Raw genomic sequence first — 21,864 nt, forward strand, 5'->3', positions numbered from 1 at the left:
AGAGGTACAGCAGTGTTAAATCCCCCCAGGCGCACATCGGCTCCTTTTTAATGCCAAAACTATTGTTTTTTTGTGTTGTTGTTTTTTTAACAATCTTTTTGTAATGTTTAAAACCAGCCAACAGTGCATCAGCATGGAGATGTAGCAGCGTCTCTCATGTGTCTCCTCCCTTTGCTTAATTTAGCTTTACTGTTTTTTCTTTGTGCAATGAAGTTTTTGTGCTTATTAAACCACCTTTAACACGTGTCAGCCAGGCTGCTCTTAAGCACTAATGAACAAACTAACGACAGCTCCGATGTCTTTGCCTGTCTGAGAGATCCTAGATGTGTGTCAGAATCCTGCCTCTGTTATCTGGCTCTGTGTGTGCGTGTGTGCGTGCGTGTGTGCGTGTGCGTGTGTGTGCAGTTCTGGCAGCCCTATATGTAGCTTTCCTTCACGGACGCGTGTGCACTGCAGGCAGTTTGGGCTCATATGTACGCTCAGACGTACACATTAGACAGAAACACAAAACACAACCAATTAGTTTGTGCCACTCAGACTTCATTGGAGCTCCCGGGGCTTTTTGGGCCAATCAAAGACAACGATACTCTGATGCAGACGAGACCCAGCTGTAATCTGAGTAGCAGACTGTTGAGTCGATGGCAGAAGACAGCAGGGTTTTCCTGTTTATAGTTCTGACCTCCTAAAAGGGGTCAGGACAGAGTTAAACGTTACACTGACCCCAGTGACCGTGTCTCTCATTTCCTGTATGCAACGCCTACATTTCCCTTCATTTCTGCATTTCTTCCCTTTAATCGTCTCTGAATCTATAGAATTTATTTCTCCTGTCTCGGCTGCTTTTGCTTTTTTTGATTTTCCATTTTCTCCTTCACTGCCTTGTTTCCTTCATCCGTTTTCTTTCCTTCTTTTTATCCTACGAGCTGATTCTTGGTAAACATGGAGCTGTGCCTGGCCCCGGCTGCCCAGCCAGCCTGATAATAAAGGACTGAGTGAGAGAGAGAGAGTCCTTCTCCCTTATCCTCCACTAGACAGGCCAACAGGAGACAGAGCCAAATCAGAATAATGAGAGGCACACTGGCATGGTTCGACTGGAGTGACGCACAGTCGCCCATGATCACGCACACACACACGCGCACATACACCACACACTCTGTTGAGACCTTTCAACAGTATGTCTATTTGTTTGTTTGTCTGTCTGTGTTTGTGTCTGCTCATTCATCTGTTATTTCTTGCTGTGGCATGATGACTTCAACTCGAGAATCTCACTTCTCCTTCTGTCCTTTTGTCTAAATTTTTCCTGATGGGAATGTTGGTTGTAGGAAGAGCCAGCGCTCTGCCGCTCTGATGATTTCACCATTCTTGAAATCTAAGAACGGCGTATTCCTCTTACTTACGGTTACTGTCTTGGGTCGTCTTCTGATTAATTGTCTTCCCTAATTAGCAGTGAAAGGCTGTTATGATGTCAGGTTTTTTTCCTGTGTTTTGTTTGATATCTATCAGATTATGCTGTTGGTGGACAGTTCAGTGGAGGAACATGTTATCAAACCTCACGTTTAATTCTCTACCATGTCATGATCCAATAAGGCAAAGGCAGCTGAAGCTCTTGTGCTATACTGTGCCATATTTGAACAATATGCCCGGGTCCACATGTGTTGCATATGTTATGTTTTGTTAATAAAACGAGCTACAGCTCTAAAATCAGTTTTATCTTGTTCTCTGTACGAGCAATAATATATTATTTAAACATTAATATGTACTTTAAATGTGTTTAATCCATCCTTCTTCTAACGGACAAGCTAAAGTTGATTATTTTTACATTCGATGAATTGGAAAACACGTTAGTGGAACGCAAACTATTCCTTTCTGCCGGAGAGGCCGAGCAAATGCCGATTCACATCTAAACGAACCGTTGTCATTCCTACCAGCTGCTTTCCTGTTGGCATCTAATTTCATTTATAATTATGCTGTTACTTAATTTGCTAGCATGCTTAATTTTGTGCCATCACGTTACATTAGTCAGTGTCTCGTTCTTCTTTGGAGCACATCACCAGCTCAACAAATATCTCACATCGAGTCGTGCATGATTAAGTAATTACACACACCGGTGGGTCTCAGCCAGCATGTGTAATTACATAATCATGCGAGACTCTATGCGATATTTCCCAACGAATGGCTGTTGTATTGCAGTAAGGTCCCATCCATCATTTACATAAACATCTGCATGCGAACGTATCTGTATCCTTCGCCTGGGGTTGAAGTTGTGGGAGAGGAGCGGGGCGAGGAGGGGAGGGAGAGCTTGTCATCGCTCCTCGGCTGTGCTACAGCGTGGAGCCGTGCAGAACTGCCACTCCGAGCCAAAAATACATCTGGCGAGAGAGGACAAGGGAGGGAGAAGGAAAGATGGAGACATGAGGAAGGGAACGGGAGAACAAATGAGAGAGGGGAATGTGGAAGGATGCAGAGATGGAGTGGAGAGTATAGCGTACTGTACTGTACTGTGCTCCTCTCAGCATCATCCAGAGCATGAACATTTCTTTAATCACAGCACAGAAAGCAGAGCGGAGGACGCGTGTCACACCACTCCGTCTGCTCACATCACCGCCGCGACTCTTCGCACAGCACCGCCGCTCCCCTTTCCCTCCCCCTCTGCTCCAACTCGGCTCACCGTGCCGCTCTCCTGTTCTTTCTTCCTTCCTCACCTTTGTTCTCGTTCCCTAGCTCTTCACCTTGCCCTGTCTCCATCACCCGCCTTGCTTGTCTGTGTCACTGTGTCATTTGCTTGTTCCTCTTCACTGCTCCTCCCCCCCTCCCCCCTTTCCCTCTTCTTGCTCTGGATGGATTGAAACTTTTTGTTTACTACAAGGAATGCTGTTCCTGCCTTATTGACCAACCAACAGGAAGGAATCTCAGCTGCAGCAGAGGCTGGGATGCTTGTTTTTCTGACTGCCAGCCGTGTCAGCTTGTCAGGCGTGTGTGTGTGTGTGTGTGTGTGTGTGCGTGTGTGTGTCTCACACATGAGTTGTTGTCATCAGAGACAGGGGGCTGTTGTGACATGTCAGCCAGCTTTGTCACACTTGGGGACTAAACCTTCTCATTAGGTCCACATGTATGAATCCCATGTACGGTTTAAACAGTCTTGTTTTAATTGGTGGTCAAAGTTCATGACACAAACCTGTGTTTGTTACGCTCAGGCTCATTTTATATAAATGGTGTAATAAGTTTGCAAGACGCCTGAGGAATGTGACCATGTCGGCTCTTAATGTGACAAGTGTCACCAGCAAGTCTTATTTTTGCTTTTTATGCTTCCTGAATGACACGTCTGTCTTTTTCTTTTTCCCCTGTCAGCAATTGAACCATCCCAATGTGATAAAATACCACGCGTCTTTTATTGAGGACAATGAGCTGAACATAGTACTGGAGCTAGCAGATGCTGGAGACCTCTCTCGTATGATCAAGGTAAGAAAGTCTTTACAGCAGCTGCACGTCTATCAAAGACAGCAGGAAGAACAGCTGATTTGCGAAATATTTTGAACATTCAGCCCAGGAGCTGTTAAGGACACAGGCAGTGTGGTTCTTCAGATGCAGCAAAAATCCTGTAGTTTTATTTTCTCACGAGGGAGTGATGGTGCCAGCGCTGATTGTTTGTAGGTTTTTGGTTTTAAACGACTTTACTCGAAGACCCAAGTCACAAATACAGCAGCGACTCTTCACAGTGGTTTTTATAATTAGGAGCAGTTTCACCTTAAAGGTACAGTAATAGGATATTGTACTTTTAAATATACGCTGATTAGTGTGTAGTTATACCTTCCAATAACTATTTGTGTTCTTATAAACTTAAAAATTCTGTATTTTTCGGCCCATAAGGCGCACCAGATTATAAGGCACATTAAGCGAAACAAGCGTTGGCGTTCATCCTCCAGCTTCACTGTGTTTATGTTATGCTAACATAGCTGTGTAGCTAGCCGTAGCACATCATTATATACCAGCTAGCCCAACTTCAGTAACCCTACAAACGCACTGCTGTTTAGTTCACTGTCTTCATTTATGTTGGAAGTAATAGCAGAGCTTTTAATAAATTTAATAATTTATTTTTGGAAATTCTGTTTTCATGGATGCCTGGATGTTAAACTTAATTGTTACACCTGGTAAAGCAGCAACGCTGATCATTTTATTAAAGATTAAAGGATTTAGACAGTTTTTAACTCTCAGTGATGCTGCAGTGTTCGTTTGACTTTGGGACCTGAAACGGACGGAGTTTAGGACCCAGATTCCTCCGTGAGGCTCCTGACTACAGTAGCTTCAACAATCCATCAAGCGCTGCGGCTTCGTAGCTTAGCAAAGTTGCACTAAAACATTTTTGACAGGTGTCTGAGCGCCGTGTAGCACATAAAGTCAGTTCGAGGTCAGTAAGCACGACCAGAATTCATACATAAGGCGCACTGATGATTTTTGAGATAATTAAAGGATTTTAAGTGCGCCTTATAGTGCGGAGAATAAGGTACACATGAGTGGCACTGACTGTTGCCCTGTCATCTTAAATACAGTGGCTGAGATGGACAACGGTGCGTTTTAATTTAAAGATCATAAATAGGTGTTTCAAACTATATGTTACCATTTAACAGTTGTGCAGGTATTTATTTCATTATGTCTTTCATAATGAAAAAGAGCGTTTTCAGAGTTTTACAGCCTCCTTCAGACTGTAGATGTGTTGAGGTGGACTACAGATGCACACAGCAGGAGCAGATCCACTGCAGACATGTTCTCGGTGTTGTGTTCGTACTCTGGGTTAGGCTACAGTGCAGAGAATGACTTTAGAGATACACAACTGATTGCACAGTATGAAGTATGGTCAGGGTGAATAATACCTGGTCACAATAATAGCCGGTCAAACCCGGCATCGTTTGGTGTCAGAAGGAATTACCGGCAGAGGCAAATAAGTGCTGACTATGCGTTATAATTACAAGATTAGCAAACTTTTTATTTGACTGAAGGAATGAAGCCAGGAAGTCTGTGGTCTCCTGTCGTTACAGGATTTGGACTTGCTGGACATTGAGTCAATGTGAATCATCCATTCCTTACTGAAACTAAACACTAGCTCGCACCGGGCCTCCCGCAGCCTCCTTTTATCTCAGCACCACATGTTGGTGTTTGCCACAGCTGTGAAATAGACATGGTTAAAAAAACAAGCAATGATTATTGGTCATAAAGGCCAAGTGAGTGCGGTTTGTAACAGGATACTGCATCAGACGTTTAGGAGAAGTTGTGTTTTAGTTATGTTTTAATGAGTTTTAATGTCATTAACATTAAAATCTGCGTACAGGGGTTAGTTCTGAGTTCAGCAAACCAAAGAAAAATTCATTATCAAATTTACAAGTCAATTCAAGTCGAATTTCAATTCTTAAAAAATTCGAAAAAAGTTCAAATTAGGGTTCAAAATTGTGGAGAAAGCTGCGTTTTCTGAAACACTGGCTGAAGGTCACCTTCATTGTCTCTGCGTCTCACGTTTGAGCCAACAGACTCTGGAAGGAAGCTAACGCCAAGCAGCGTTCACAGTGACTTTAAGTTGACATAGCGGGACATTGAACAGTGTGTTGTGGTTGACTAACCTGTCAACCTGTAAAGTACGAAGTGGTTTAACTTGCAGTAGAGAATGAACGTCAAAAAAAACAAGAAACGAGGTGAAGCCAGAAAAAGGCAAAAAGTTCACGGTGAACTGTTCCTCGAGTGACCACGGGAGGCTCCTGAAGCAGGTCGCGTGTTAGAACACAGAAATATGGCAGGAACACATTTTTATAGCCTCATACAAGGAAAATATAACAGTCTGTGGATGCATCTTCCTCTCTACGTTTGGAGCCTTAGTTAATCACCAGGCTCTTTATTCCATGTCTGAAAAGTCAACACAGCAGCACCAACAATCAAACACTGAGGCCTCAAAACAGGGACTTCACAAACCAGCGTCATAGTTGCCACACATGGAATGAACCATTGGTTTTAATGTAAATGTAATGATAAAAATATTCTGTACACAAATGGTTTTTTGTTGTTTCTTTTTTTACTACACCACTACGATTGTTATGCCATGTGACCCTTCCTGTCAGTTCTCCCAGATGGAGACAAATACCGGATGGATTTGTCTCCATCTGGGCTCAAACCAGGATTTTGGTGCTTGTTGTACAAACCAGCACACTATGGTAACACTCACTTTGTTAAGTGTTTAGATGTCCGAGAACAAATGTCTGATTTATTTATTTATCTTCTTCATTTGTAGTTCAATTCAGTTCAGTTTATTTGAGGTTTTATGCGTTTTTGCATCAGTACCTGAACGACTGTACCCTTCACAAGCGCTGACCAATAAGCTAAATGCAGAGTGAAAGTCAGATCAAATGTGTAATAGCATTAAGCACATAATGTGTTGCTTTGATCCACACGACCGTGCATTAAGCCTCAGCCTGTTAGCTTTCTCCACGCAGGAACTGAGCAGGATTGTTCAGAAGTAGCAGTGATTATATCCCAGGCTCACCCTCGTCTTTGAGCTCGACCAAACCTCCCGTTATTATAAAAACCTGCCAGTATAGCAAATTAGTGGTGTGCATGTAAAAAGCCTGGTCTTCTCCCATGCATAAATGATGCTGCAGCGTTGTATCAGCACAGCTCGACAAGCTGTTTGCAGTCATACTCAGCAGCTCCACATCCGCATAGTTCAACACAGCAAATTAGGAGAGGCGAGGATTAGTGGTACAAGAGAGTGAACATGGCAGGCTCAGCAGCACGCACACACAGATATATATCCGGTACACATACACTCGATACATATGGTGCACTGTGTAAGCAAACAATATACGAGCATGCCACCAAATGTTCAGAGATGCACTTTACAGAGACGTAACACGGCAGTCTGCAGAGGTGAGACAACAAACCGCGGAGCGTCACCTCTATCTTAGCTAAGCTGCCGAGGACGCTGGGAGCTGTGTCACATCCTTATGGCTGCTGACAACACACACTCACGTGTACACGCCTCTTCTCTGCACCATTTGTCTTCTGCACCGCTCTAAATGATATGTTTTTGCAGTGTAACAGTGGCAGTCCAGAGGTGCGTGCCAGGGCTCAGTCGCCCCCCCTCCGTGGCCATAATGTGAAGTAAACACACAAGTACAGTGTGCCATATGTAAAACAGACGCACCCCCCATGCATGAGTTTAACATTTTTTATTCTGTTTGATTTCTCGTCCTCCACGCTGCTCTAACATATTCTCTCTCTCTCCCTCGCTTCTCTATTACTCCCTCTCTTTCTGACCATCTCAGAATTCAAATGAAATCAAATGGTCCTTGATTTGCATGCACTTACAGAATATTGCATGTGCAGTGTTTGCTGTTAAAGGCGTGGAGAAGAGCGCGGTGGTGGTGTCGGTGGGCGTCTATGTGCTCCCCCATTGACATCAAACGGTCCTCTGATATGGAAATGGGAGGGCAAAGGAAGAATGGCTCCTCACTGAGGCTTTGTTTGGATGTAGGCCAAGGTCTATCCCTCCCTCTCTCCTTCCATCCATCTCTATCCTTCCTTTCTTCCACACCTTAATTTTCTGCATCTCTCACCCTCACCTGCATCGTTTCCTTTACTGGCTCCCATCGTTAGACTGTTTACACTCTCACATCTTTCATTTCCTCTTTTTTAAAATCTCTTTTTATATTCTGCAATAATTAACAGCCCTATCCTGTGACTTGCTTCTTCTTCACTGATGATCACATTCTTCTGTGTGGCAAAAACACAGAAACGGTCAGGATGCACAGATTGCATAATGCAGCGATATCAAACATCAGACGTTTGGCTCGCTGAAATTGTTCATGTTGACTGATTTTAACAAGATTATTGTCGCAGTGTCGGGGGCATATTTTTAGTTGTAGCATGATTTCCACTTTATGTTTGCTAAATGTTTCAGATGAAATGCGATGAAGACTGGAACGACCTTAAAACTGCAGCTTGTTACTAAATAAAGAGCCCAGCCTAAAGCTGGGTCTAACTGTGTAAACAGAAAACATTTGAGTAAATGTTTACAAACAGAAAATAAGGAAACAAAAATATGTTTATTGATGATCATTTTAAGCATTGCTGTTGCTATTGGCCCTGAAGTTTAGAATTGGTTATAGTAACATTGTTTATAGTAACAATTTTAAAAGTAGCCACTTTTGTTACTATTTGTTCTCCTTTCATCTCAGGAAAACAATAAAGTTTCCCGGCATCATTAAATTTGGTCTGATTTGAAGCAGAGCAGCGACAGCCAGTGCCACGGGCCGATACAGTCAATTTCCACTAGTATTTCTCAGTCATCATCTACATCATACATGTACATTCCTGTTTCAGTTACATATGTTATTAACCTTTGGTGGTGTGTGAGCAGTGCATCAGCGTTTCAGGCAGGTAACTTACTGGAGCGTTCCACTTTGAATTTTTCTAAATAATTTGTTCTAAATACTTAATTCTCGTATGCATACAAGCCAGACTTTTTTTTTTCACCCTGCAAATGGAGCCACCCCATAAAACTCTGATGTCAGCCATACTTTATGCATTTGGTTAGTCTGCACTGCTGTTTGAGGAGGAGCTCCTATCATCAGTTCTTAGTTTCAGCCATCGTAGATCAATAAGCTCTGTCATCACGAGGCCTTTTCTTGACAGGGACCAGTTTGATGAATGAGAACACTCGGCTCTCCGGAAATAAATAAATAAACTTTTTAAACTACTGGAGCCACCGTGCCACAGAAAGCTGCACCTAACAAAAGTGCTGCGTGCCAGATGGGAGAGTTTTAGATGGTACCACAAATTTCTTCTGCCCGTCTCTGAGGATGCATGTGCTTTCTATTGTAGACCATAGAGAAAATGAGAAGGGGCTCGGTTAAGCAAAGGGACAGACCTAGAGGAGAGTCTGGGTCGCATTAGGAGCGGAGTCGCAGAGAACGGGAGCGATACTGTACAAAGACACACACTTGGAATTGTATTCTGTGCCACACGGGACATTTTCCATTTATAATAAAAATGTTTTGTTTGTTCCTTCCTTCACTTGTATGTCATTTTTACTTTGATGTCCTGATTGTGTGTGTGTGTGTGTGTGTGTGTGTGTGTGTGTGTGTGTGTGTGTGTGTGTGTGTGTGTGTGTGTGTGTGTGTTTGTATTTACTTTACAGCACTTTAAGAAGCAGAGAAGGCTTATCCCAGAGAGAACAGTGTGGAAGTACTTTGTTCAGCTCTGCAGTGCGCTTGAACATATGCACTCTCGGAGAGTTATGCACAGAGGTATGCACACAACCCACACTCTTATTAACACAAACAATTAGAGGACTTTTTCATTCATTAGTCTTGGAAAATCCCTTAAATTTGTCTTTTATTTTATTTTTGGGGATTCTGTGCTACCTTGAATATTTAAGATTACTTACAAATTTGTGTGCACGGATCTGCTCTCAGCACGGGAGTGACAAGAAATGGACTGGATTTAACTACGAGACCCAGTAGAGCTCATATAAAATCTGATGTAATCCTGAGTGTATTATTACACAACATAATATAAGGAAAAAGAACTTATGAGTAGTTTGCGGCACTGGCTGTCAGTAGGTTTCCCAGACGTGGACTAAGTCTAGTCCAAGACTAAAAGAAACATTCAGTGAAGACGTCCACTTAAAAACAGTTTATGGTCTATAACTGTTAGTAAGTTGGATCCACGTCTGGCAACGTGAGCTGTTCAAGTATTTTTAGTAGCTCGCTAAATCGAAGTGAGAATGCTGAAAAATGTTGGAAAATGTTCAGTGTTTTTCTGTAAAGGTGCTTTTTAGTTCAAAGTCAATGTGCTTAAAGTGAATTTTCTTTAGTGTGAATGACCGTGTTTCATAAGGCGGGGGCTTAAGTGTAGGTGTTAAACAATACATAGACCAGAGAACACAGTGTTTATGGGCGCACGTGCTTTCAATAGGGCCCAGTCAAGTCGAGTCCTGGATTCACATGCATAGGCTACACACACACACACACACACACACACACACACACACACACACACACACACACACACACACACACACACACACACACACAGTTACAGGTGATGTACTTCCGTTTGGACCGACTTTGATTAGGGCTTAGGGACACTAATGAACCCTGAGCTCTGAGCTTTAATGACCACTTAGCAGAGACGGCCTATTCAAAAGCCGCTTACAGTTATACGGGAGTAGTAAATTTCAAAGCCCGACGTGGGTCACATTACCAAGGTGTTTGAAACTATGTTAATGTCCACGTTAACTAAAATGATATTTTCAATAATGGACTTTATGCTTCCAGTTCAGTCATGTTTATTTAGTAGAGACTAAAAGTAAAACTTTCCTGAATTAATATGAAGAAATTATCGTTTGCAAGCTGTCACTCTTCCTTCACTTTCAGATATAAAGCCAGCCAACGTATTCATCACAGCTACTGGAGTAGTTAAGCTAGGAGACTTGGGACTGGGGCGATTCTTCAGCTCTAAAACAACTGCTGCTCACTCGCTAGGTAAGTTATAGCACTCTGTACATATGTGGATACACCAACAACCCCCCACTGCTCAGTAATCTCCCAGTGTTGGATGTGTTTCATTAGGCACGGGCAGCTCAGAGCCATGTGTCATGTAGTCATTCTGCCTGCGCCGTTCTGCGCCCGGCACCTCCGCTGGCCACTTAGCTGCTTCCTGTTACCTTGACCTTTAACCCTGACACAGATGAAAACTGAGGCTGGCGACACAGAGGTCCGATTGAGACTGCTCCGCTTTACAATCGCGGTTATTGTAGAGTTGATGGGTGTGTTTGTCACAGAGGAAATAAAACCGCGTTATTTTTGTTTAAGGAAGAGAGAACTGTCATTGAAGCCCTGCAGTAATTAAGTCTTTGTCCGTTTGGTTAATTTTAAAATGTGACATATCCTATACACATATGACTGCCTCTTGCAGTCAGTGCAATAGTTTTTATTGTTAAGGAACAGCACGGTGTTAGGATGACCTGATGGCCAAGTAGTTTGGTTTTTAGCACAAATAAGGTGCTTTGCAGTTACAGTGATTAGTTTTCTGCACTGTTTGGTGTTTTTAGTCCGTCTCCTCTTTGTGTGTAATAGTGACACATCTGTTCATGAAGTCTATTTTAAACCTTGAACATGTCAACAGGAGTGAGGACAGAGCATTGTGCTGATTATGTTTAATAAAGTCTCTATATTTTAGTATAGACACAGAGGCATGCTGGCAATCTTCCCCAAGTAAGAAAAAAATTATCAAATTCTCTTTTTTAGAATAATTATTGGTTAAAATTCATACAAAATTCCCCCTTTTTTTTTTTTTTGCTGTGTTTAAACGCAGCATCTTAGCAACAGCACATACAAATAAGCGACGGCTGCTTATTTCATGCAAATGATTTTTGATATTTTATTGGGTGTTTTAGAAATATAGCCCAGAAACTGCACATGTGCATACCTTTGTTGTGCTTGTCTGTCCTTCTTCTGCATGTTCTGTATTAAAATGGTCAAGTGATGTGTTGCACTGCTTTATTAAAATAGTCAAGCGCCCAGAAAAATATAATAAAACGTGTTACTGATCATTGATGGGACTCGGTAACACTGGTTATACCTTGGCCTTTCTGCGGTACGTGAAGGTGCTATCCAGTATCCTCTGGGCAATTTCAGATACTTCATAGATTGGAAAAAGTAGGAAAAAAAGAATTCCTTGGACAAATATAAGTACTGCCGTTCACACCATCTCACTTCCCTATGTCAGACTGTTATTACCACAAACAGCGTGCTATTCTCAGCCTCGTACAGCAGCGGCTCAGCCTTTGAGAAAGTGTGAATCACATGATCAAGTCAACAGAAGCCCTATCAGCTAAGCATCCTGCAGTGCCTGCAGAGCGGGGTGAAAGCGTCTGTGATTGCTCATTAAACGCTGAGTCCACAGCGCCCTCTTTAGGCCGACAGAGGACAAGCAGAGGGGTCAACTTGAATACCCCCGTCATTAATCTGATGCTGTCAACATATTTCTTTAGATTAAGTATGCAAATAATATTTTTATAATGTTTTCTTGTTAATTCTATAATATTATTAATTAAAGTTCATACAAAGTGCAGTAAACAACAAAGCTAAATTAAATCAAACCTTGGCATAAATATATTTAGTTCCATCTCTCCAGGGCTGTCTCATGGTCTTGCATGAATTTGAATAAGCTTGTGAAGGATGCATGTGAGATGTTTGAAACATTAACTGCACACATGCAGATATTTATGTATGATCTCGTTCTATAGAGGCGTGCAGCGTCTATAGGTTAGTGAGACCTGTCCACATTAGGGACTAGGAGCGTGTCGTGCTTCCGCCCTCTTTCCCTTTGACACTTCCGAATCCCTGCAGATCTCCTCTCTTTCTTTGCCACCTCTCTCCCACTGCTCTGGCTATAGCTTTTCTCCATCCCTCCCTCTAGTGCTTTGACTTTAGTCAGATAAGGACGAAGGTGTAGGTGAAGGAGAGAGATGGAGAAGGTGTGAGGATACTAGAATCTGAGAGTAGAAGGGAACCAATACTGAGAGAGTGAAGTGAGAAAGAGAGGAGAAAGCAAAATGTCACAAAAGGAAAGAAGCATAAGAAATGAAGAAAGGGTGACAAAGAAACAGAAAAAGAAGTGTACAATGTCCCAGGTGTTAGAGAAGAGTGTGACAGAGTGACAGAAGAAGAGGAGAAAAAAGAAAGAAAAGTTAGTAGGAGCAGAGTAAGAGCAGAATATGACAAAAGTGACAGGAAAAATGGAGGAGAAGAAGGAACGCGAGAGCGAGAAAGAAGGATGGAAAGAAAAACTGTGAGGAAGAGGTGTGTGTGTCTGTGTGTGTGTGTGCGTGCAATCGCGTGGGTATGTAATGAGCCCAGCCACACAGCTGAACAGTAGAGCAGGGCGGTGGAGCTGAGATGGAGGTCCAGGCATACAGCCTGTCAGCTCCTAGGCTTTCAAGTCAGCTGCAGACCCCCTACACACACACACGCACGCACACACACATACACACAGACACACACACAAACGCACACACACAGACACACACACGCACACACATACACACAGACATTTTCTCTTTACACTCTTGCCCACGCTGAGAGAGACAGTCTTTTTGTCTCATGTATGGATGTGTCTGTGCACACAGATGCACATTCATACGGTCTGAATTTATGCACACACTCATGCAGAGGTAGATAATCATGCAGAAATTTGCAATATACGTGCACATTAATGTACACAGTATCCAAACTTCCAGATATAATACCAACCAAAAAATCAAATCAATATTAAGAACACCGAGCTGCTGAGGTTACTTAGATTTAAGGTGGATACTTGCATTTAAGCTCTAAACGATTGAAAGAAAGAGTAGGACCAGGAAGAGGAAGTGAATAACTACTTATTACTGCCAATTGGCAGTAATATAATATACCTGTAATTAACACCTGTAATGAGAAAGGTGTTAACGATGAGTTCTGGGGGTGAACGAGGAAAAGGAAAAAACAGAAGGGGAGGATCGCATAGGTCGATGTTGGAAATGATTTTGGGATTTTACGCGTTCATATAAAGCCTTGGTTGTGTTATAAAAGCAGGCATAAACACAGAGGCATAATATAAATGCAAAGAAAACCATAAAGGTTTCATTGGTGTGGGGTTGGTTCAGAACGGCTGCTAATGAGAAATGCAGCGATAGCTTTGGAGTGGCACACAGATTAGGTTTATCCTGGTAATGTAAATGCTTTACTTAGCATTGATATGACAGTGTTAATAAGCTACAATGGGTGCAGTCTAATCAATAGTTGTATCTAAAACGGGACGAGCTTTGGTTGCATTTGCAGCAGATTCACGAGTGCACGGGCTTTATTGTGGATGGCTTCTCACCTCCTATACAACACTTATCCTGTTAGGCAGAGAATACAGTGTTGTCATTGCTATTCACAATAATGGAAATCAATCCCAACATGACTTTCAATTTATTTGCATGAATAAGTAATGTGGCCTTAATTCAGCTTGCTGAAGGAGCCGAGCCGGCGCTGCTGCCTTTTTTATGCCACTATTAGCATAAGAGAAGCTCATTCTTTTTAATCAACTAATAATGAATGTTAAGGGAGCCTGTTCAGACCGCACCATGAGACCTCACAGCACACACACACACACACACACACACACAACCTGATGACCAATTAAAACAGCGATTCCCAGTATCATGTATTCTTCCACTGGCTCTCTGGCTTCTTCTCTGCCGTGCAGATGCTGATTATTTTTGGACTGACAGGTAACACTTCATTATTCACAATCACACATTTAACAGAAAAGCATGTTTTCTCGACCCAATTAGATCTGCACCAAAATTAAAGCCGTTCTCTTTCATTTTGGTTCCCACAGACTTCAAATCTAATGCCCCCTCTGTAATAGTTTTATTAAATGCAATTACACGATTCGAGCTTCCTCAGACCTGTTAATGTGCAGAATAGCCCCGCACACCAGCGTAAGAGAACGCTAAGCGCGTGCAGTGACGACAGTTACGTTTTCACGCAGGCTGACGTTTCTCCCGAGTTCTTTCCACTCCAGAGCTGTTCCCACCCTCCCAGCTTCCCTCAGCTGTTTGTGTGTATTTTAAACCCAACAAGTCCATAAAAACTCTTCCTCCTGGCTCTGCACGTTTCCCGTGTCACGTTTTGTTTATGTGCTTGGGGCAAGACTGATCAGGTTTGGATCAAACAAACAAAGAAGAAACACCACTCCATTTAATTAATACTTTTTTGTGTGTTTCGGAGCCATAAAAACACTCCTGTAGTGATTTTAGTCAGTCTGTAACGTCAAGTAATATTTAAGATTTAATTCTTTTGGTTACACCTTAGAATAGTTGGGTTGTTTTGGCTTCACTAAATCAAACAACTGTGATAGAGAGCAGGATAACAAAAAGGTGCTTCTGCAGTCTTGTTTTAGGATCAGAGCAGCCTGTTGCAATAAATAAATGTTCCTTATCTTATTGATGCTCCTTAACAAAAATCAGAGGGTTCAGATCTCCAACATCTAGAGCCCGTTTGACTTTGTTCTGATCTCAGTGGATTTTCTGAGTGATGACATTATTTTCTAAGAGGATTCATGACTCAGCAGGCAGCGTTTTTGTTTAACTGTAGTGATGTTATTCTGAAGCGCCGTCGTCACATTAGTTACAACACTAACGCTAAAATCACGCTTTGCAGAGGTCTGCCGAAATCTGGAAACATCGATTACAGTGCGTGAATTGACTTTTAAGTCGATAAAGTTAAAAACTGACCATTGAAATAATAAAACATGATACAAAATAACCCCTTAGTGTCAGGTTAATAATCAGCATGGAGCCTAAAAAGCATTCAAGCTAATGTTGATTATTATTGAGCATATTTAGCTGTTATGTTTATATTTAACTTTATTTGACTTGGTAGATTTTTACATGGGAAATCACAAGAAACAGAAAGCAGATAAAAAAAATCAAAGCTCGCCATCAAACTCATCCTGCAGAGTCACGACTGTATGCCGCGCTGCGGTTCTTCGTTGTGTCCAGTTGGGCGACGGTCTGATTTTCTGGAGCGCTGCCATTCGCTGTGGCAGTTTGGGATTCTTGAGTTTCAAAACCAGAAACGTGCCCAGCGCTCCCCGGGCGTATCCTCTGACTGCTGTTTCAGATCATTACGGAGCCCCAGTAATCAAAAGTGATTGATAAATGGTTTTTTTGTGTGTGTGTGTGTGTGTGTGTGTGTGTGTGTGTGTGTGTGTGTACACAGCTTTGTGTTGTCTTGAACTTGCATGCACGGTCTTGGTATGTGTGCTGATATGTGACCTCACATCCAAGCTTATTTAAAAATGACACAGACGACACACTTTGGTACAGAAACATGTTGAACCTCCAACCCTGTGTGAGCCGTGTGGGTGTTGTTGTTGATGTGGAGGAAAAACAGGTTTGCAAAATGTTAACGCTCATTTTGTTTTTGTCCTGTTTCCTGTTTCGTCCATTTCTCTTCCCCCTCCCTCCTCCCACCGTGTTCCAGTGGGTACTCCTTACTACATGTCACCGGAGAGGATACATGAAAACGGCTACAACTTCAAATCTGACATCTGGTCGCTAGGATGCCTGCTCTATGAGGTAAACTGGGAACGTGTGCACACACTGTCACCTCGCACTCGACGGTAGGAGTGACACGAGAACACACGGGCTGACACGTGTAAACAACCCGTTCTCATCCATCGTCGTGCATGAAGATATGTACACATTTCTCCACAAGTAGTAATGGGAAAAATACAAACATGCACACTTTGTTAGTGATATTATCTTCTAGATGTTCTGTCGCCGTTGTTTTCCTCTCCTCTGATCGCGGCTCGTCTCCGGCCTCGCAGTCTGCTCTGTAGACCTGCTAAACATTGAAAGTCTGCTGAGTGAAGGGAACTGACATGGCCATGTGTTTTAGATGAAGCTTTCCGGTGACACTGACTAGTTTGATTAGTCGGGAGCAAACCACCACAGGGCGCTGCTGTAGACCACACTGAGTGGAGACAAGCCCAGGAGGAGCACACACAGAGGGAACAAAGGGAAAGGAGTGAGGAGCAGAACGATGATAGACACGGATGATAGCAGTCAATCTGACATTGCAGCTCGCCGGCGTTCCCGTGCAGCGCGCGCACGCAGACACACACGGCCGGGCACAAAGTCAGAAACACACTGCGGGCTGAGGAAATGCCCACGTTTTCCTCCCCTCGTCTCTCCCAACTCCCCTGAGCTGCTGATCATTTGGGCTGCATTTCAACGCACCAGTGACTACACCTTCTCTAAAGCGCCTCAGGCACAGAGGTGGAGAACGCGTAAGGAAGAAGTTTGAGCTCAGCTTGCAGGTCATGGTTGCTCAGAGACCACAGTCCTTCATGCTAATTAGCTCCCCACAATGCACTGCGGCAGTGCACGTCTGTGGTTGGTTGAAGGATGTGGATGCTGTAGGTCACATTCAGTGTTTCTGTGCATTTGTCTGATTGCTTGCACGGAAGCCGCTCCTGTTACTGTTAAGAAAACAGCTGGGCTGCGTAGGATCTACATCAGTCCCAGCCTTTACTCTTTACACACAACTTTGGTGTTACGGTAACATTTTCCAACTGGCCGCTGTCTGTCCATTTGTTAAAACTTTCATCATGTGCTGCATCCCAGGCATCAATTGTTTTCCAGTTTTAGCCGGCACACAGCACTTTGATCTTTCATGCATTTCACTGGCGTCACAGTCTAGACTAAATACAGAGAAAGTAAGATGGAGACCAGAGATGAGGAGCATCTGGGAGTGAGCTCGAGAGCAAAAGTGAAAAATGGATGAGACTGTTTCTCTTTGAGTAAGCCAGAAGGCAAGGAAGAAAGATGGAGGGTGAAAAAGTTTAGAATCTATATATGAACAATATAGGAAGCTGGAGAAGGGTGAGGGAATAGGCAGAAGGAGTCATAAGAGTGAATGAAAAGAGAGGAGATGGAAGGTTTGGGAGCAGAGGGGAAGAAGTGAAAGAGGAAAAAAGCGAGAGCGGGGTTATAGATTGCTGGAGCGAGGAGAAAGATGGGGGGTGCTCATTCAGAGAGAAAGTACTGCAGGTACAAGAGCAAAGACAGAACTCCAGCCATCAGGTCAAGGTGAGCCATGCAAGGTGCCTGTGGAGATAAAGATTTTACAAGCTTATTGTTACCAGAGCAGCGCTCACCACGCCATGCATATTCTCTTTGAAGAGCAGTCTCTCGCCTTGCACTTTTCTTACTGAGAGGGCTCCACGGTGCATTCGTTGTCAGGAAACTTGCCTCTCTCCAAAACTCTCTTCTCCATTCCTCTTTGCTCACATCTTCAGCTTTCTCCCTTCCTTTTCCTCACTTAACCTTCAGGCATAAGGAATTCACACAGAAATCCACGCCTGATCCCTTCGGTGCTCATTGATTTCAGTACAATAGGAGTCGAGGATCGCGCTGGTTTTTGAGCGCGTGCGTCCGCGAGCGTGCGTGCGTTTGTAACCCCGGGAGTTTGAGAGAGCCTGCGTTTTTCATCCTTGTGCCTGGGGGTTAAGTTCGGGTCCAGGGGGCCGCACGTCAATACCTGGTCATTGTATCTGCGTCCGTCTTCATCTCCCATTCTGTTTGATCCCCTTCTTGTTGTGTCCAACTTCATTACATCATCTGGCCCCGCCCCGCGCCCTCCGCCCAAACCATCGACACCGCCGTAAACGGGGACGCTCAGCTGGGTTGTCTCCCACGGCGACATGGTCACATGGTTGCAGGGCAGGCAATGAGACTGCTGTCTGCTAGCGCTCGTTACAGTCGAAACCACCTCATACTTGAATCAGTACGACACACACACACACACACACACACACACACACACACACACACACACACACACACACTGTGGGTCGCCTGCTTGCATAGATCTCTTGCGGTTTCTGTTTTGGTCTTAAAGTTAGAGGAGGAGAATATGTTGAGAAGTTTTACTGGAATGCGTCTCCTTCCTGTATGGAGCGTAACCATCCGTACCTCTGACTGTGCCCCGCGCCCCCTCCCCTCTTGTTTTGCTGGAGCTTTTACGAGGCCCAAAAATGCCGGTTCCTCTCAGCAGCTGGCGTTTGCATGTGATGAGCTGTGGCTAACCCTCAGTATGGCAGCAACACAGAGACTTTTGTTTTTAAAGGCTTTTTTCTGGGTGTTTTTGAATCTACGAGTGAAGCATGAATAAAAGTGGCTCTACCTGCTTATCTGTCAAACTTTATTAACAAAATATTATTTGTAGATTTTAATTAGGCAGTCGATTTTATACACACACACACACACACACACACACACACACACACACACACACACACACACACACACACTTGTGTCCAAAGGCAGGCCTGACATTGTGATGTGAAACCAAACTAGTGCTGCAGGCGTTTAGGTGCATATGTGAGAAAGAGACAGGATGAAAACACAAATATAGGTTTTTATTTTGATACGATTTATGGTTCTGTGTGTATTTTTATTTATAACTGAGGATTTGTGAGGAGCTCTTTAGTCTCAGGCCGTAAAGGCTCGAGGGATGAAGGTGGTTGGGAGGGGGGAGACGGGAGCCTCACGCAGCTCCTTTAATTGGCGTACAGGGAGAGGAGCTGGAGAGCGAGCGTGTGAGATCAATGTTAATTAAACTGGAAGGCCCTATGCAGACCTTTTTAGGGAGGGATGCTACCTATACATGACCTGGCCAAATGCAGAGCAGAGAACAACGTGACGTGAGGCTGTTCTGATAGTCATTACTTTATGATAGACTTTGAAACAGCTGCTTGAGGGTTACGAGTTGGTTTAGAGTTAGGATATAAATCAGCTAAGGTGGTGGTTTGCATTGGGGTTTCCCTGTGAAGCCGTGATGTTACATTTCAGGACGAGGGGCTGGGAAGTGTATCGTGTCAGCGACGGTCCTCACAAATATAGAAGCACAAACCTACGTGTGCGTGTGTTCTGCCACCAGCAGCTCACACCCTCAGACAGACAGCAGGCATGCGTGTGCATTGTATGTCTCTCGAATATCAATGAAGCATACACACATACACACACAATCGCGCACACACACCGGGGGCTCAGGGGTCAGAGAGTGAGTCAATCATCTAAACCGTTGCGACGACACAGTCTGAAAAAAGGAGTGAGTGAGTGTTTGTGTGTGTGTGTGTGTGTGTGTGTGTGTGGGTATGCATCTTTATGGTGTGTGTGTGTGTGTGTGTGTGTGTGTGAGAGCAGGGGGCCGGCAGCTGTCAGGGGCTAGGAGCAGCAGGCACTAATGAAGCAGATGAATAGTGCAAAAACTCCCAAATACAAACAGGACAGTTGACATTTTTCATCTGTCAAAAGCAGAAGATGCATGAAAATACGACGGGGTCTTGTTTAACCCTTCACATGCTGCTGTGTGGAGTGGAGCTTCTCCTTTTTTCTCCCTTTCTCTCCCTCAGTCTCACTCGCTAATTGGGGAATCTGGATTTTTGGAAACCGCTAATTCTTACATGGATGCCTCAAAATATAAAACCTGAACATGGACAGAAACGTGTATTTTTACTTGTAGAAATGAATCGAGAAATAATGATGATCTTTGTCAACAAAAAATCTTTTTTTTTGTATTTTCTTTTCTTTTGTTCGTTTGTTTTGTTGTTGTTTTTTTAACATGGGAGTGAGCAGAGCCAGACTGCGCCTAACACTGCGAGCTTCGGCATTTTCAAGTATTGACTGTGGTTATTCAAAAGTGATTGGATTGTGAAATGAAAGGGCAAGATGTCCACTGACCTTGGTGGCAAATGACTCATAGGTTCAGCAGCCTTGTTGGGCAGATGATTTATTTACAAGCTGCAATGAATGACTAATTAGATGGTCATTTAATTGCAGGTAGTGAGGTGTTGTTTATGGAAATGCATTTTAAATAAGGGTCCATCAATAGCTATAGCATACTGGGTAATTAACATGTTGGACTAATAATACCTTAACTTGTTGCCACCTGTGTTAATGGCTTTTTAAATGTAGTACGATGTGTGTGTGTGTTAAATGTGGAGCACCATCTATGTGGGAAGGTGCTTCTGTGCAAACGTCCACCAATATTACTTGTTTTTGTTGATTCCACGCGTGTGCTAACCATCAGCTGTGTAACATTTAGCATCCTCCAGTCGTTCTCGAGTCCTGCGAGCGTGCACACGGCTGCTTCTCCTCGCCTTGGTAACGACAGGATCAGGTTTTAATTGTGACTTTGTTAATAACAGAAGTGCATCATTGATGACGTGCATGAATATTCAGCACTGTCAGCTGCTGGTCTTGCAGTCGAGGCAGAGAGGTGTTCAAAGACAACAGAGGGAGATTCTCTTTCACTGAATGTGTTTTGTGAGCATGAACAGGATTCATGTAATAAGTAACACAATTGTAAACTCTGCTGCTGTCGTCTTGATTTCCCACCGCGGGCTCGGACAGCCAAGATCTGGCTGATGGGAAACGACGTCTTTTGTCTTTCATTGAAGGCAGCCATGATTAAGCCAGCTACTTTTTATTGGTGCATTAGAAACACCAGCGCACACGAGGCAAGACTGTGTTTTTGTCTCTGCAGCGCTCGACTGTACGTGTTAGCTGATGAAGAGAGAAAAATAGTCTGTGAGGAAGCTGAAATAATCCAATGAGTTTGTGTGTGACACTAGATGGCCTCTTTATTCTTTACCTCAAACACTTCCTCCTTTTTCTTTGTCGGTCCGATTCACACAGACATAATTTTCTCTGCAGCTTCTCATTTTGCTGAAGCTGGTGTATTCTCACTAACCTGCTGTACTCTGTGTGGAAGCTTTGCATTTGGATTCACGTATGGAGACTTTGTTCTCATCTGTTTTCACACTACCAATTAGCAGATTGTCAAACACACACTGTACTTTCTCCAAGGGACACCTGAGAAATGCTTCAAATAGTAAGGTGTAATCTTCCCACTGATTGGCTGCTCTTCGTTCCAGCTGCTTTTCTGAAGTTTGGAACAAGCTCACGTACCGGTCACTAGTTTTGTTACAGAAACAAGATAGGCAGCCTGCAGATAGCAAACAAATCGAAGAGAGAAGAGTTTCTCACAAATAGACTGTACAGATCATGAGATCACCCAGGAGTGATTCGATTTTGATTGGACTCTTACTGCAACTCACAATTTCCTATTTAATATTTTTTGGTGCGTGAATGAAAAGGAAGCTCTGAGCACTTTCTCACACATAACAGTGATAATGACCGAGCACTTACTGCTGCTTGTTTTTGAAAGCACTGAATCAGAAAAACAGTAAGCATTTGGCAGCTGCTTGTTATGCAAGTGT

The 21,864-nt window shown here is 43.4% G+C and overlaps 1 protein-coding gene across 2 annotated transcripts in view; it reads left to right on the forward strand.

Annotated features, from left to right (window-relative positions):
- nek7 (NIMA-related kinase 7) overlaps positions 1-21,864 on the forward strand; it is a 60,057-nt gene that overhangs the window by 33,155 nt on the left and 5,038 nt on the right. For both annotated transcript variants that reach the window (XM_063460127.1, XM_063460126.1), the window contains exons 5-8: positions 3,346-3,456; positions 9,176-9,284; positions 10,416-10,523; positions 16,059-16,153. In XM_063460127.1, coding sequence (XP_063316197.1) covers positions 3,346-3,456; positions 9,176-9,284; positions 10,416-10,523; positions 16,059-16,153 — 423 coding nt within the window. The remainder of the gene's footprint in view (positions 1-3,345; positions 3,457-9,175; positions 9,285-10,415; positions 10,524-16,058; positions 16,154-21,864) is intronic.

Source organism: Pelmatolapia mariae, linkage group LG17 (assembly GCF_036321145.2).
Source record: "Pelmatolapia mariae isolate MD_Pm_ZW linkage group LG17, Pm_UMD_F_2, whole genome shotgun sequence".
Lineage (NCBI taxonomy): Eukaryota > Metazoa > Chordata > Actinopteri > Cichliformes > Cichlidae > Pelmatolapia > Pelmatolapia mariae.